The sequence below is a fragment of the Squalius cephalus genome (genome assembly GCF_949319135.1).
Source record: "Squalius cephalus genome assembly, chromosome: 22".
Taxonomy (NCBI): domain Eukaryota; kingdom Metazoa; phylum Chordata; class Actinopteri; order Cypriniformes; family Leuciscidae; genus Squalius; species Squalius cephalus.
In genome coordinates, this window is record NC_137143.1 from 23,538,587 (window position 1) to 23,552,054 (window position 13,468).

Consider the following 13,468-nt stretch of genomic DNA (forward strand, 5'->3'; position numbering starts at 1 on the left):
TGTTTGAGCAAGAAAAAGGTCTGCAAATGTACAAAGCACATAGTCACTCCAAATGGAGATTCTCTATATCAGCACTGTTTCTGAACTCCCTGAAACGCCTCAATAGTAGTCTTGAGTTTTCTTCCGGGAACGAACACATCACAATATTCCTCCCTTAAATATTTCCCACCCAAGGCATGTGCAAACAAAAGGTGGCAATGTCTGGTTGAGTTGCGTTAGTAGTGTGTTTAAACTTGTGGTTATGGCAAGGGGCGTGACATTTCCGAAACGCGCTAGAAGCCAATCACAACACACTGGTCCAGCTGACCAATCAGAGCACAGCACAAAGTACTTTTCAGAAGGAAGGGCTTCACAGAAACAGAAACTAAACAGAGGGTTACTGACGGACTGGGAAGAGAGGTGCTGCAATAATGTAGCATGTAAAAAATAATGTTCAAGCATGAAAACCTGCTCTCTCTAGACCCCAAAAACCAAATCAAAGACTTTGTAAAAGAGCATAATATGGCCTCTTTAAAGCTGAAGAGTGCAATTTCTGCACCACAAGTGTAAACCACTGAAAATTCTTTCAGCCAGTGGAATTGCTTTGGGGTTCTAGGGCGGACTCAACTGTTTATGAAACCGTTTCCACAACAGACATATCAGGTTTGGTTTTTCAGATTACAATAAAATTGTGAACCAATATTCTCAAAACTGTATTTGCACTGCTGTTACTTGTGTTATACATCTAATGCAAAACTGATGGGGATACATGTGTTTCAAACAGTATTTCAAAAACGGTGGTCAGAGTGACAGTTAAGTAATGACTTAAGACATGGACGGCAAAGAAGACAACATCAAACATCCTTGCAAATTACAGGTACGATTCTCTTTTGAAATTAGTTATTTAGCCGATGCTGTTTTTCCTCAAACCATACAACTTTACGGGTCTCAATACAGATCTTTATACACATAAGCAAAATCCATAAGCATCTTAAGAAACGTCTAATAGGATAGAGAGACATTGGGTCTGTGGAATTTACCTGATGGTGGGTCTGCCGAGGTCCCGTCATAAACTGATGGAGATAACAGCATGGTTTGAGGTCATCAGGAGCGACAAAAAAAGAGAAAGAATAGAGAGACAGTGAAGATAACACATGATCCACCTTGGATGCCTTTGCATTTCCATTACAAATGAAACAAGAGTAGTGTAGCAGGGTTGTGTAACATGTCAGCAGAGCTGGTGGTCCTATTGGCTGATCTTTAATCTTAATTTTTTTTTTGGTCTTAAAGGAATAGTTCACCCAAAAATGAAAATTATCCCATAATTTACTCACCCTCAAGGCATCCTAAGAGTATACGACTTTCTTCTTTCAGCTCTTTCCAGCTTTGTAATGGTATTGAATAGTGTCCGTTTTTGAAGCTCAAAAAAGCACATCCATCCATATAAATATAATACCTAATAGCCTATAAATGCCTTCTGAAGCGAAGTGATGGGTTTTTCTAAGAAAAATTTTCATAATTAAAACTTAAACTATAATCACTAGCTTCCAGCAACAGCCGTACGCACGTTCACGTTGGAACGTGACTCACTCGTGAACGCGCATACGGCTGTTGCTGGAAGCCAGTGATTATAGTTTATAAAGTTTAAAATATGGATGCGCTTTTTGGAGCTTCAAAAACTCAGACACTATTCATTGCCATTACAAAGCTGGGAAGAGCAAGGACACAATTTATTAAAACTCTGATTGTGTTCGGCTTAAAGAAGAAAGTCATAAACACCTAGGATGGCTTAAGGGTGAGTCAATTCTGGGATAAGTTTCATTTTTGGGTGAACTATTTCTTTAAATAAATGATTGAAGTTGGTGTAAAACATATGAACTCAAGCCTAACAATCCCAGGACCAGTCTTCTAATTTTTATAATATTATTTTATATTAATGAGGCAAGCAGACTATGTATGGTACATGAAATACACTTCCTTATTATAAGAAATGTTTCTTGAGCAGCAAATCAGCATATTAGAGTGATTAGAGTTTCTGAATGATTCTGAGTAATGGTTGCTAAAGGTTCAGCTTTGCCATTACAGAAATAAATCACATTTTAAAAAACATTAAATTAAAACAAACTGAAATTGTAATAATGTTTCACAATATATGTAGCTTTGGTGAGCATATGAGACTTCTTTCAAAAACATTAGCAAACCTTACCAACCCCAAACTTTTGAACAATAGAGTAAATAAAATGTTATATTATGAGTAATTAGTAGTTATATCATAATAACAGACATTCTAACTAAAAATGTCTTATTTACATAATCATTTAATGATTAAATGATTAAATTATCAAATAATTTATTCATATTTTTGATAATACACAAAATAAAATGTTTCAAATGAATGTTTCAAATGCATTTCATCTCAAATTAGTTTTTAATTTTTCAATGCATCATAAATACATCAATTGAATTCTATATTAATATGGTTGCTTGGCAACCATAAACTGTGTTTATACCAGACAAAATGGTTCTATTATTAGCAACCAAAGTGTCTACACTGAAAATGTCTATTTGCTGGACAATGTGCAGAATAGGCAATAGGTTTTTTTGCTTGGTGTCGGATTCTTAAAAAACAGATTCTCTACTAATCGAAACATTCCAACCACTACAGGAACCATCATACCTCTCAGACCAACTACACATTAGCATGCCAAGAAGACATGTTTGTAATTATTGCATTAAGACATAATCACAAGGGCCACAAAAATTGTCTCGATGTTCAATGTTCATTTACGTAAGCGGAGTGCCTTGCTTACCGGCCGAGTCTGTGGCTGTACGTTCATTGGCTGGGTCTGTGGCGAATACACCAGGGGGGTGGAGCCTGCACTCTGAGCTGGGTTATATGAAGGCTAGGGAGTGAATCATAGACAGCGAAGGTTAGGCAACTTCCCTTTTGAAGCTCGGTTTTCATTCAGAGCACAGGATACAAAATAAAAGATCATCATTAACTGTGTGAGTGTGTGCATATTGACTTAATTTCTTTGTCAGACAAAACCCAGATGAATACATTACCCTCTAATCAATCCACAGCAGCCGTGTATATAAAAGTGTCTGTAGAGTGTGTATATATCTGTCCAGTGTGTGTATGTGAGAAAGTCGTGGGATCATTACAGCACCTGTGTCAGCTGGAAACACTATTTATAAAATAGCGACAGTGTTCCTTCAGGCTGGTGGTAACCATGGTGAGGAAGAGCGGTGCAAAAATCACTCATAACACAAAACCTTGACACTTTGTATAGTGTGTATGTGTGCCAAAACATCAGACATCTAAATGTAATACACAATACTAAATGTCACAGTTAATTCAGACCCAACAAACGCAAAGAACAAACATATTGTTTTGGTACAAAAGAAGGTGACCTAGAATATAGCAACACCAAAATGTAATCTCCTCTGTCTTAAAGGGGTCATGAATTGAGAAATCGAATTTTCCTTGATCTTTTGACATACAAGAGGTCATTGTCCTAAAATATCCTGTAAGTTTCAGAACTCAAAACTTTCTTGTTAGTCCAAAAACAGTTTTTATTGAAACCAAGCTGCCCAAATGACTCGTTTTGGATTTTTTCACATTATGACGTAATAGTGCAACGAAAGGCAGTCTCTGCAGAAGAAAATCAATGCCTACTTCAATATCATTGCCTCTTTAGCCCCGCCCACCGATTCACGCATGTCATGTAGTTGTAAATACGAGAGACACAAACACATTACTCAAGCAACAAAGCGATAGAGATCCCTCTGAGGATCACAAGGCGTTTTGCAGTGCCGACTTGTGATCATAACATTACGAAAGCGTGGATGAACTTTATTTTTAACGAAGCTTCAGATCGCGTCAGTAAGACACAGTTCATTTGTTCACTTCATTTTACTGTGGATTCATTTTTAAAGAGCCCGTTCGGCACAGGCTTTTCAGAGAGACTGATGATAATAGATGATACAGTGACGACTATATTGGATCCGACAGCAATGTCGCAATGCACAAGTGTGAGTAACAATGTTTTTACCATGCATCAATATTGCTTTGTCTTTTACAGATCGTTTGATATGTACTGAGTATTTATACTGTAGCTCCGCAGTCAATCTCTGAATAGTTCTGATTCTGTTCTTTCCTTTGCTTCGGCATTTAATGGGTTAATACGGGGAATTATCGGATACAGAAGAAAGCACATAGTGAATGCTGCTTTTGTTATTGTTTTGATCTAAGCCATTCACTGTAATCCTGAATAAAAGCTTCAGTGAGAGAGATCTTCTGTTTTATCATCAGAAAGACATTACAACACGTTCTCCTTTTATTTAAAACATGACACTGCAAATGAAAATGTATACGTTTTTCACTTTATCGAAAAGGATAAACGATGAATAGCCTATAAGAACGACAGTGCGAAAAATAACTATTCATAACTACATTTACACAAAACACTGCAAGTTATCGAGTTAACTATAAGTGTGGAAACTTAGTACTTAAATTTCATTTGCCACAACCAAGACTTATAAAGCATAATACGCATACATGTTTCACATTGTTGGAAAATGTTTCAACTATGTAACAGGATATTTTTCAACATCGGAAGTTTTCAAAACAATTCCACATGAGTAATGTCGTGGACATGGAAATGTTTTTAATATGGAAAACTGTTACCCAATCATAGCAGTGGGCGTTTACTTCCAAGTATTGAATGTGGCGTGCCTATCATAATGGAGTGTTTGAAAGAGAGGGTCAAATACAGGATTTTATCTCTAAATTAGGATGTTTTTTGATTTGAAAATCTTAATAACATTAAGTGGACCTCAGAGAACTTTATAAAAATGCAGTTCATGACCCCTTTAACAGAAAAAATAGCAGGTCATTAAGCAAACAATTGTGTAGACAGACAAAGGAGTATGTGGACATGCTGAGGGTGTTGGTACTTACCGCTCCACTTGTCTCCCAGCCCTTGAGGAAGCGGTATGAGGGGCCAGCAGGGCCTGATACCTGAGAGAGGGCTTGGGACGTGGCGTGGCCGGGAGGGGTGCCTGCCAGGTTTGGGTGGGTTTTGCTGAGGTCATGACCTGGGAACGGAGAAACAGGGTGTCTGGATACCTGAGGAATGACCACAAACAACATTTACACACAGCGTCACACCATAGCCCCTTTCAGCAAAGAGCTTATTTATAAGTCAAGTTCAGATACTACAGATACTGTTCGCCGTTTTGAATTGCTTAAAAATATGATTGGAATCAAAAAGGAAAAAACAGTAAAGTGCAACATGTGCAGTCTGTCATAGAAGCTACATGAAATCATAATGAGAAAATAATTATAATTGTGTGCTTGGAACATGGCTTTTAGTGGTGAGACTTTTGTTTTTGGAATCAGGATCTCAAAAATGATATAAAAATTGTTATTTCGATTTATCGGCCAATATATCGCTTTTTGGCTTTCAAATATATAAAGAACTAGGCCTATAGGTATCGGCCAAAATTTTCATATCGGCGCATCCCTTATACTGTATATATGATAATTTTGTGTACAAAATATAAAGTTTTGACAATTTCTGTCACACTGGAATAAATGGTCTTTTTTTAGGTCAGCTACTGTTATGGCGTGGCAACAGTCTGGGAAAATCTTGCTGAGCAGATTAGTTAAAGTTAGTTAAACTGTCAACATGTATATAGCTAGATCAGACAAATAAAGTCATCGTCTGCATATAATAATATTGATTAAACGCACAGTAAGTATGTACAATGAGACCACACACTTTTGCATACTTAATAAGAGTATGTTTCTGGCCTTAGGGATTGTCTATGTAAATGAATTATAGTGATATGTAATGACTGTAACTGTACATGTGTGTGTGTGATCACTCACGCTGTAGACGGCCGTCACCCCAGAGTGGGTGGAAAACATGCGTTCCTCCAGTGAAAGTCCTCGAGGGATCCTGGGAAGGGTAATGTTAGAGAAAATCTCTAATAGGTTTGAAAATGTCATCCCTTTAAACCAAGAAGTTCATGAAACATGAAATACTAGACAAAAAAGCATTGTGTTTCATAATAGCAAACATTCAGTTCATAATGGTGCAGACTTTTTCACACCAATTAATATTACTGTTCACTTCCTCCAATGACTTGCATTTAGGGCAAAGGTTTGAGAAAGTTAACACAAACACATTTTCTCCCACCCGTCTCTAAAAATTCCAATTCCCCCTTTCAGTACACCCCGTACCTCAGCCAGCAAGAAAGATGTCAGACAGACAGAAATCCTGACATGGAATTCCAAATATGTGAGAAATGGATCAGTGCACTTTTGGATACAATGTGTGTCATAACACGTTAACCAAGTAGAAAATATTAAACGTAAGCTGCAAAATTCCTTGCTGAAAATCAGAACAGTGTTACTTGACCACCAAAAATGTCCCATGATCTAAAATTCATGTACCTCTTTACGGCTGTTGCTCTCCAAGAAATGTATAATGATAACCTGAACATGTTCAGGTCACAGGTGGCAAGTTATTAAAAGACATGGGAGTCATGGGACCTGAAAAATGTTATATCATCATTATTTTACCGACAATTACATTCACACATCACTCAGCCGGTCTTCTCTCACAAGTTCTCCCACAGGGAAATAGAGTTTATAATAAATGCTGCACTGTCATACCTGCCTGGATATTATGACACAAAAGACTGAGCCGCTCAGAACAGACATACAGTTACAGACACGTATAGCGAAAAAGATGGATGTATGTGACAGAAAAAGAGAAACAAAAGAGCAGGAACCTGTTCTGGCAGTTACGATATCTGTGTCCGTAAGTGAGAGATGAGCAGATCACATGGTTTCGGGGAAAATGGAGGAGGTCTGGCTTTCCTCCTTAATGCGCTTCATGCACTCATGAACACTTTTTAGTCTTACAGTGAAATCCTGCCTTCCGATTTGCACTCTCTTTCCCATTCTCTCCCCCCCCCCCCCCCACCTCTCTGGCCTTCTGCCAACCTAAACTCTGAGAAAAAAGGGGGATGGGGGGGAAGTAAAAGCAGGGAAAAAAAGGCCGGGAAAAGAGGTATAATAATGTGAGTGGAGAGTTTTTCCTTCACTCCTAACGACCCAAATTCTCACGTGCACCCGTGTAGTGAATTTGACTTTGGAAACCTATATTCCAGGTCATCAGGGACAGATCCACGGTACCCAATCAGAGATCAGAGGGGTGCACCTAAGGAATGCAGCTTGGGGGACGGCCCATGAGGCTATTTGATCAGGTTAAAACTGACAGCTGACACTCGCGAGACTCTGGCAGGACACAAGCCACGACTTACTGGAATTACAGGCTGATCTGATTCCTGTGTTCACGGTTTGGCACTGCATTGCATAACCAAATCCCTTTGCATGGTCATGCCAGTGTTTTGACGGCACGGCACGCAGGTGTGTGCCCACAGGTGTGGGGAATCTACACAAAGAATTTACACATTTTAAAAAAGTCATCTGAATTCTTGAGACACTGAGACAGTTGTTAATAAGGATCTATTTTGAAGATATCCTATTAGTGCCATGGTCTCTGGAAAGTGATGGTCCTTTAGTCTCTACATATTGTCTCTTTAATTACTGCCAGTAGAACGAGTACTACAGAGAATGGCAAAGGATGAGATGGAAAACTGTGTAGCCTTAAACTTTCATAGAAGCTTACTGTGTAAATCCAATTAGGCACCATATGGAGTGATAGAGAGAAGGGGACTGTGGAAAGAAAGAAAGAAAGAAAGAAAGAAAGAAAGAAAGAAAGAAAGAAAGAAAGAAAGAAAGAAAGAAAGAAAGAAAGAAAGAAAGAAAGAAAGAAAGAAAGAAAGAAAGAAAGAAAGAAAAGGAGGAAGTAAAAAAAGGAATGACCAAAGTGAAAGAAAGAAAGAAAGAAAGAAAGAAAGAAAGAAAGAAAGAAAGAAAGAAAGAAAGAAAGAAAGAAAGAAGCAACTGAAGGAAAGGCATAAAGGAAGAAAATGAATGAAGTAGAGGAAGGAACAAGAAAGAAAGAAAGAAATGAAGCAAAAGGAGGAGGGAAGGAGGTGAGGATAAATTGGAAGTAGAAAGAACTGAAGAAAATGAAGGAAGGAAATAAAGGACCAAGGTAAAAGAAGGATGGAAAGGAAAAAATTAAAAGAAGGAAAAGTAAAAAGATCAGAAAAATGGAAGGAAGGAATGACTAAAGTATAAAAAGGAAGGAAATAAAGAAGGGAAAGAAGGGAAGGAAGGAAGGAAGGAAGGAAGGAAGGAAGGAAGGAAGGAAGGAAGGAAGGAAGGTAGGAAGGAAGGAAGGAAGGAAGGAAGGAAGGAAGGAAGGAAGGAAGGAAGGAAGGAAGGAAGGAAGGAAGGAAGAGAAGTTAGATAAACCAGAAGTAGATTGTCTACGTGGCAGACAGAGGGTCTACAGCTGAGTGTGTGAGAGGGAAAGAAAGAGAGAGAGAGACTCAAAAGAGATTTATTCCTTGCTACGTGATCATCAGGTCAGAGTGTGCTATAAAGGCGCAGTATGATTTTCAGGACTTTTTCTATGATCACATCTCATATTATGGCCAAGATGTATAGCTGACTTTACTAAAAATGAGGATCTGAACCCTACGACCCTCATCTGGAGATATACAGTATATTATACTTGTATATTATATTACAGTTATACATAGAACAGACATATTACTCTGAGGAATATGTTCACTAATCGTATATAAAATGAATGAAATGAAATGCAGTCCATGTACACTGTACTGCAGCAAGACTGCAGCCAACACCACAACTTTGAGTTGAGAGATCACAGAAAGTGACTCACAGGTAAAGTGTCATTGATCAATGCATAATACAGAAAGTCAAATATAGCTGCTTTCACACCTGAGTGTTTGTTTCAGAACATGGTGCGTTTTCTCCCTTGGTTCGGTTCGTTTAGGCGTATGTGAACACGGCAATCGCGCTCGGTTCCGCACCAAAACAATCGCTCCGAGACAGCTGAAAACCAAAAGAGCACATGTTCATCTTAAAATGTTGTGTAATTGCGCTTCTCTGTGCGAGAATGCCGTCCCGAAGAAGCCTTGATTCCTGCTCTAGCTGCATTATAACATTCATATAGTTTTGCGTTTATCTTGACACAGTAAACCTCTAGACAGCGCTGGGAGATCCAGAGAGAGCACGTTTGAATTTGCTGCTGTATTAATACGAATGCAGTAAACAATTTAACAGCGGCAATGACGGCTACATTAGTATAGTGTTTGTGTGTGTCTCGACAGTTAAAAATAAAGCCACAAATAAAGCCACAATAACCTCATGGAGCAAACTTGTCAATCATCTTGATGGATGACCCAGAGGAAAAACTGACCAATAAGAGGACAGTTGTACTCGCATGTGACTTGCATGAACACATTTTGGTACGCTTTGAAAGGTTGCCTTGTGAAAGCGAACCATACCAAGAGGAAAATGCAACATTGTAACAAATTAAGTACCTGTTTCGGAACAAAACAAACGATCTATAGGTGTGAATACGGTCTAAACACTGTGTTTTTGTGATGCTATCAAAATATTGCTGCTTGTTTGATTATCCTGAAACAATGGCTCAACCAATGGCGTGACTTTGAGGCGTGGCATATGTAGTGTTTGTATTTATTTTTTCAGTTCAGTTTGGTAATTTCTGGTAGCACAGAAACAACACTATACCTTAAGGCCGGTTCACACTAAACGCGTATTTTTCTGTTAAAAACTCAAGACGTAGGTCATTGGAATGAAAAAATGTCATGCAAAAGACGCAAGGCATGAGCGCAACGGTCATACACGTTCATCTAGTGTGTATTTACATAAAAAAAACAATGGAAAAGTAGCGCGTTGGAATGTAAAAACGCGTTCTGTGTGAACAGCCCCGAACGGTGCAGTAAGCGATTTCTGAAAAACTAGCAGTAGGGGGCGTTACCACTCATGATGGGGGAGGAGAGAGCAAGAGGGAGATTTTAAGAAAAACTGTTGAAAGAGAGATGGCTGAGAGACATTGCAAAAGAGAAAAAGTCAGAGGAATATCACTGGGGAAAAAAAGGGTTATGACTGGGCAAGAGCTTTAGGACCTGCGTTAATATTAGAAAAACTTTCTTGCGCTCGAGAGACCTAAGCAGGAAGGCCTGAAAATGGACGCTGGGGTTGCGTTGTTTCTGCTCCATATGTGAGTAACATTGGTTTTGAGTTTTGTGTGCTGCTGGCGACTAACAACGAACTCTTGTTTGTATATACACGCATATGTTCTTTTTTTCTCTTCCTTGTCATTCGTTCGTCATTTTCGCTTTATTTTGCTTCGCTTCTGCTATGATAAAGAGACTCTTATATTGCATGTTTTTGCATTTTGGGGGTGGAGAAATGAAGGGAGGGGTGTGTTTGTTTGGGTGGATTTCAAATATCAACAGTGTTCGACAATGATTCTCAGAAATCGCTTACTGCAGGAAAATGGCCGGTTATGTATATAATTTATACAGTGGAAATGCAAAAATGTTTTCAAACAGTAGTCCCGCACAAATCTCATGAAATTGGCTGAGCCTTGAAGCCATAACTTTTAAATTACTCAAACGGAGCAATGTTTTCCCAGCATCACATAGCTTTCTACAAATAGCTTACTTGTAGTTATCTTTAATGCATTTAACTGAGATTGGATAAAAGAAAAATACCCACTTCACCTTCAAGAATGAGAGTTCCTTATCCCTACTGGTTTGGCAATTTCCTGATAAGCATTTAGGGCTGATTGTAGTCTACGAAGGAGATGAAAAAGTGGAAAAGCAGGTGACAAGATGTGTTGGAACTAAGAAAGGGGTTGCGGCAGGCGGTGTGTGTGAGACTCTTTTTGACCTAGGCGATTGTTGGCAGGCGGTGGGAAGCCTCACAGTCTGAATGCTAAGCAGCGCTGCCATTGTCTGAGGGGTGCAGCGCCAGTCGCATATGTTACCCGTCGCTCTGGCAACCACTCCCTCCAACACCCCAACCCCCCCCTGCCTTACACACAAGCTCACAACGCAGCATCATCACCAAAGTCAGGCGTCCCGCGAACAGGAATCCCGTCAACTGTGACGATTTTCTCTGTAAGATGAAGCAATACAGTGACTTCTGAGCACAGGAGGGGATCGTAATTGCGATTTATGCAATCATAAACACTCCACAAGTGGAAGACGCTGATATGCATCAAGTGATGTAATCATCGCTATCTGACATAAGTGCAACCATGTGTGCACACAATAGTTCATTTCTACAGCCACATGTTTTTGCTGAGGTTTGAGGTTTGTCGATCACTGTTGAACAGCTGAATACGATTTCCAATAACAAAGCAATTAACAAATCATTTTGGGAATTATAAAACCTAGAGAACTAAAGTCTGAAACTGATTGGGAAGATCTCAATGTGGGAGGCCACAATGCTGAGATCACTAGGTGATGGAGGTGGCATGATGTCAAAGAAAAATAATACCCTACTTAATCTGGATTTTTTTCCAGGCAAATGAAACCAATCAAAACCATAATTTTTAAGAATAATCAGGACTTTACGTAGGATTGTCGGAAGGGGAGAATTGTGCCCAAAATCGGCCGGATTATCTTGTAGTGTGTGTGTGCCTTTAGTATTCTAAAGACAATAACCAAAGTTCATTCCTTTTTCATCTCTCAAGTAAAGTCGGGCTCAGACTACAGGAGCTTTTAAATCTTAACCGATTGTGAAATCTGGTTGCATCACGCACATAAAGCCGGGGACACACTTAACGACGGTAAGACCGATTATGAATGTAATTCAATACTTACAACTAATCATGCACAAACGCCCCGAGTCAGACACAGTTGCGCTCAGTCCGTGTTTAAAATCTGCTCCAGTCGTTGGAAACAGTCTGTAAGGCTACGTTCACACTGTCAGTGTAAAATGATTGACTGTCCACATTGTGTATCGCAACTGTTCAGATACGATTTGTTTGTCCATGCAGCTCTTTAGTTTTCAGATTTATCTTTATCTGCATTGGTTTCTATGGCAATGACGTTGCATTGGTAGGAATATGCCAAAAACAACAACAACCGCAACATGGAGGGGTTTGCAATCGAGATGTTTAAATTTTACAACATGACAATGTGTAGCCGCGCTGGACTACTGCGTCTTCGAAGGCAGCGGCAGAACCGTAGGAGGCTGGTATGCGTTATTCTGTGCTTTCGTCTCTGTCGGTTTACAAACATGTCTCTGTTTTATTGTCATTTTCTGCTCGTCCGGAACTTTGGAACAACACAGCCTTGTTTCGGCAGCGACTTTCAGCATGTTTCCTATAACAATGTCTGACGTTCACGTTTTACGTGGCGTGAGAAAGTCACATAAACCATGATCAGAGCGGTCTAACTGAAACGGATTTCCAGAAATGTGATTTGAATAGGATTTCAAACCACATATGGATGTAGCTTGAAACGGATTTCAACATTTCATGTGATTTTTTGCCGTTCACACTTGCTAAATCTGATCGGATTTCAATCGGATATGCACAAAAATCGGATTTGGGCTGACAGTCTGAACGTAGCCTAAAGCCGGGGACACACTTAACGACTGTAAGGCCGATTATGAATGTAATTTGATACAATATGACTGATCGTGCCCAAACGCGCCGAGTCAGAGACCGTTGGTGTTTACCCCGGTATAAGTGTGTTCAGTTCAGTCTTAGAATGCCGGAAACACACTTGATGACTAGATGAAACATTCTAAGACTGAACTGAACACACTTACAGACTGTTTCCAACGACTGGAGCCGATTTTAAACACCGACTGTGAACACAGACTGAACGCAACTGTCTCTGATCAGTTGTAAGTATCAAATTACATTCATAATCGGCCTTAAAGTCATTAAGTGTGTCCCCGGCTTGAGGAGAATTTTCACAGATTTTCTTCTTTTAAATCTCAAACCTGGACAGACTACAAGATTTGAAAATCGTGGCACATCACACACCACACGATATTCTTTAGATTATCATGACAGATTTAGCACCTCACGTGATCTCACGGGGAAGCACATGTAAACAAAATGGATACTGTGTCACAGCAACTTGCTGTATCAATACTTATTCTTTGTAGCGAGAAAAGAAAAGAAGAAAGTCTTTTGAGGAGACATTTAAAGGCGGCCGTGCTCCCACATTTAGACCAGCCGTTCCTACATCTCCATTGTTCACCGGCCCCGTACAGCTGCTTGTTGTTTCGCGGTCGCCATTTCAAAAGTTCTGTCACTTCCATCTCCTTGTATACTTGTCTCTCATTGGCTATTAGGAAGTACTGGCGTAATAATAGTCGTAGTCATCCCGATTTAAAAACCTAAAGATCAAACATGTTTGATAATGACCATGAGCAGATTGGGAGGTGATAATAATGTGATAATAATGTCCGTGAGCAGATATGATCTGTAAACTCCGCACATTACCAGATAATCTGAGCTGAACATCGCAACCAGTCGAT

General features: G+C 39.4%; 2 protein-coding genes across 2 annotated transcripts in view; one reads left to right on the forward strand and one right to left on the reverse strand.

Annotated features, from left to right (window-relative positions):
• alpl (alkaline phosphatase, biomineralization associated) overlaps positions 1-13,468 on the forward strand; it is a 343,644-nt gene that overhangs the window by 279,018 nt on the left and 51,158 nt on the right. The gene's annotated exons all lie outside the window — the stretch shown is intronic.
• eif4g3a (eukaryotic translation initiation factor 4 gamma, 3a) overlaps positions 1-13,468 on the reverse strand; it is a 54,600-nt gene that overhangs the window by 37,116 nt on the left and 4,016 nt on the right. Inside the window, exons 2-5 of the mRNA XM_079856806.1 lie at positions 5,876-5,945; positions 4,943-5,110; positions 2,790-2,882; positions 1,020-1,052 (exon numbers count right to left, since the gene is read on the reverse strand). Of these exons, the coding sequence (XP_079712932.1) occupies positions 1,020-1,052; positions 2,790-2,882; positions 4,943-5,110; positions 5,876-5,945 (364 nt within the window). The remainder of the gene's footprint in view (positions 1-1,019; positions 1,053-2,789; positions 2,883-4,942; positions 5,111-5,875; positions 5,946-13,468) is intronic.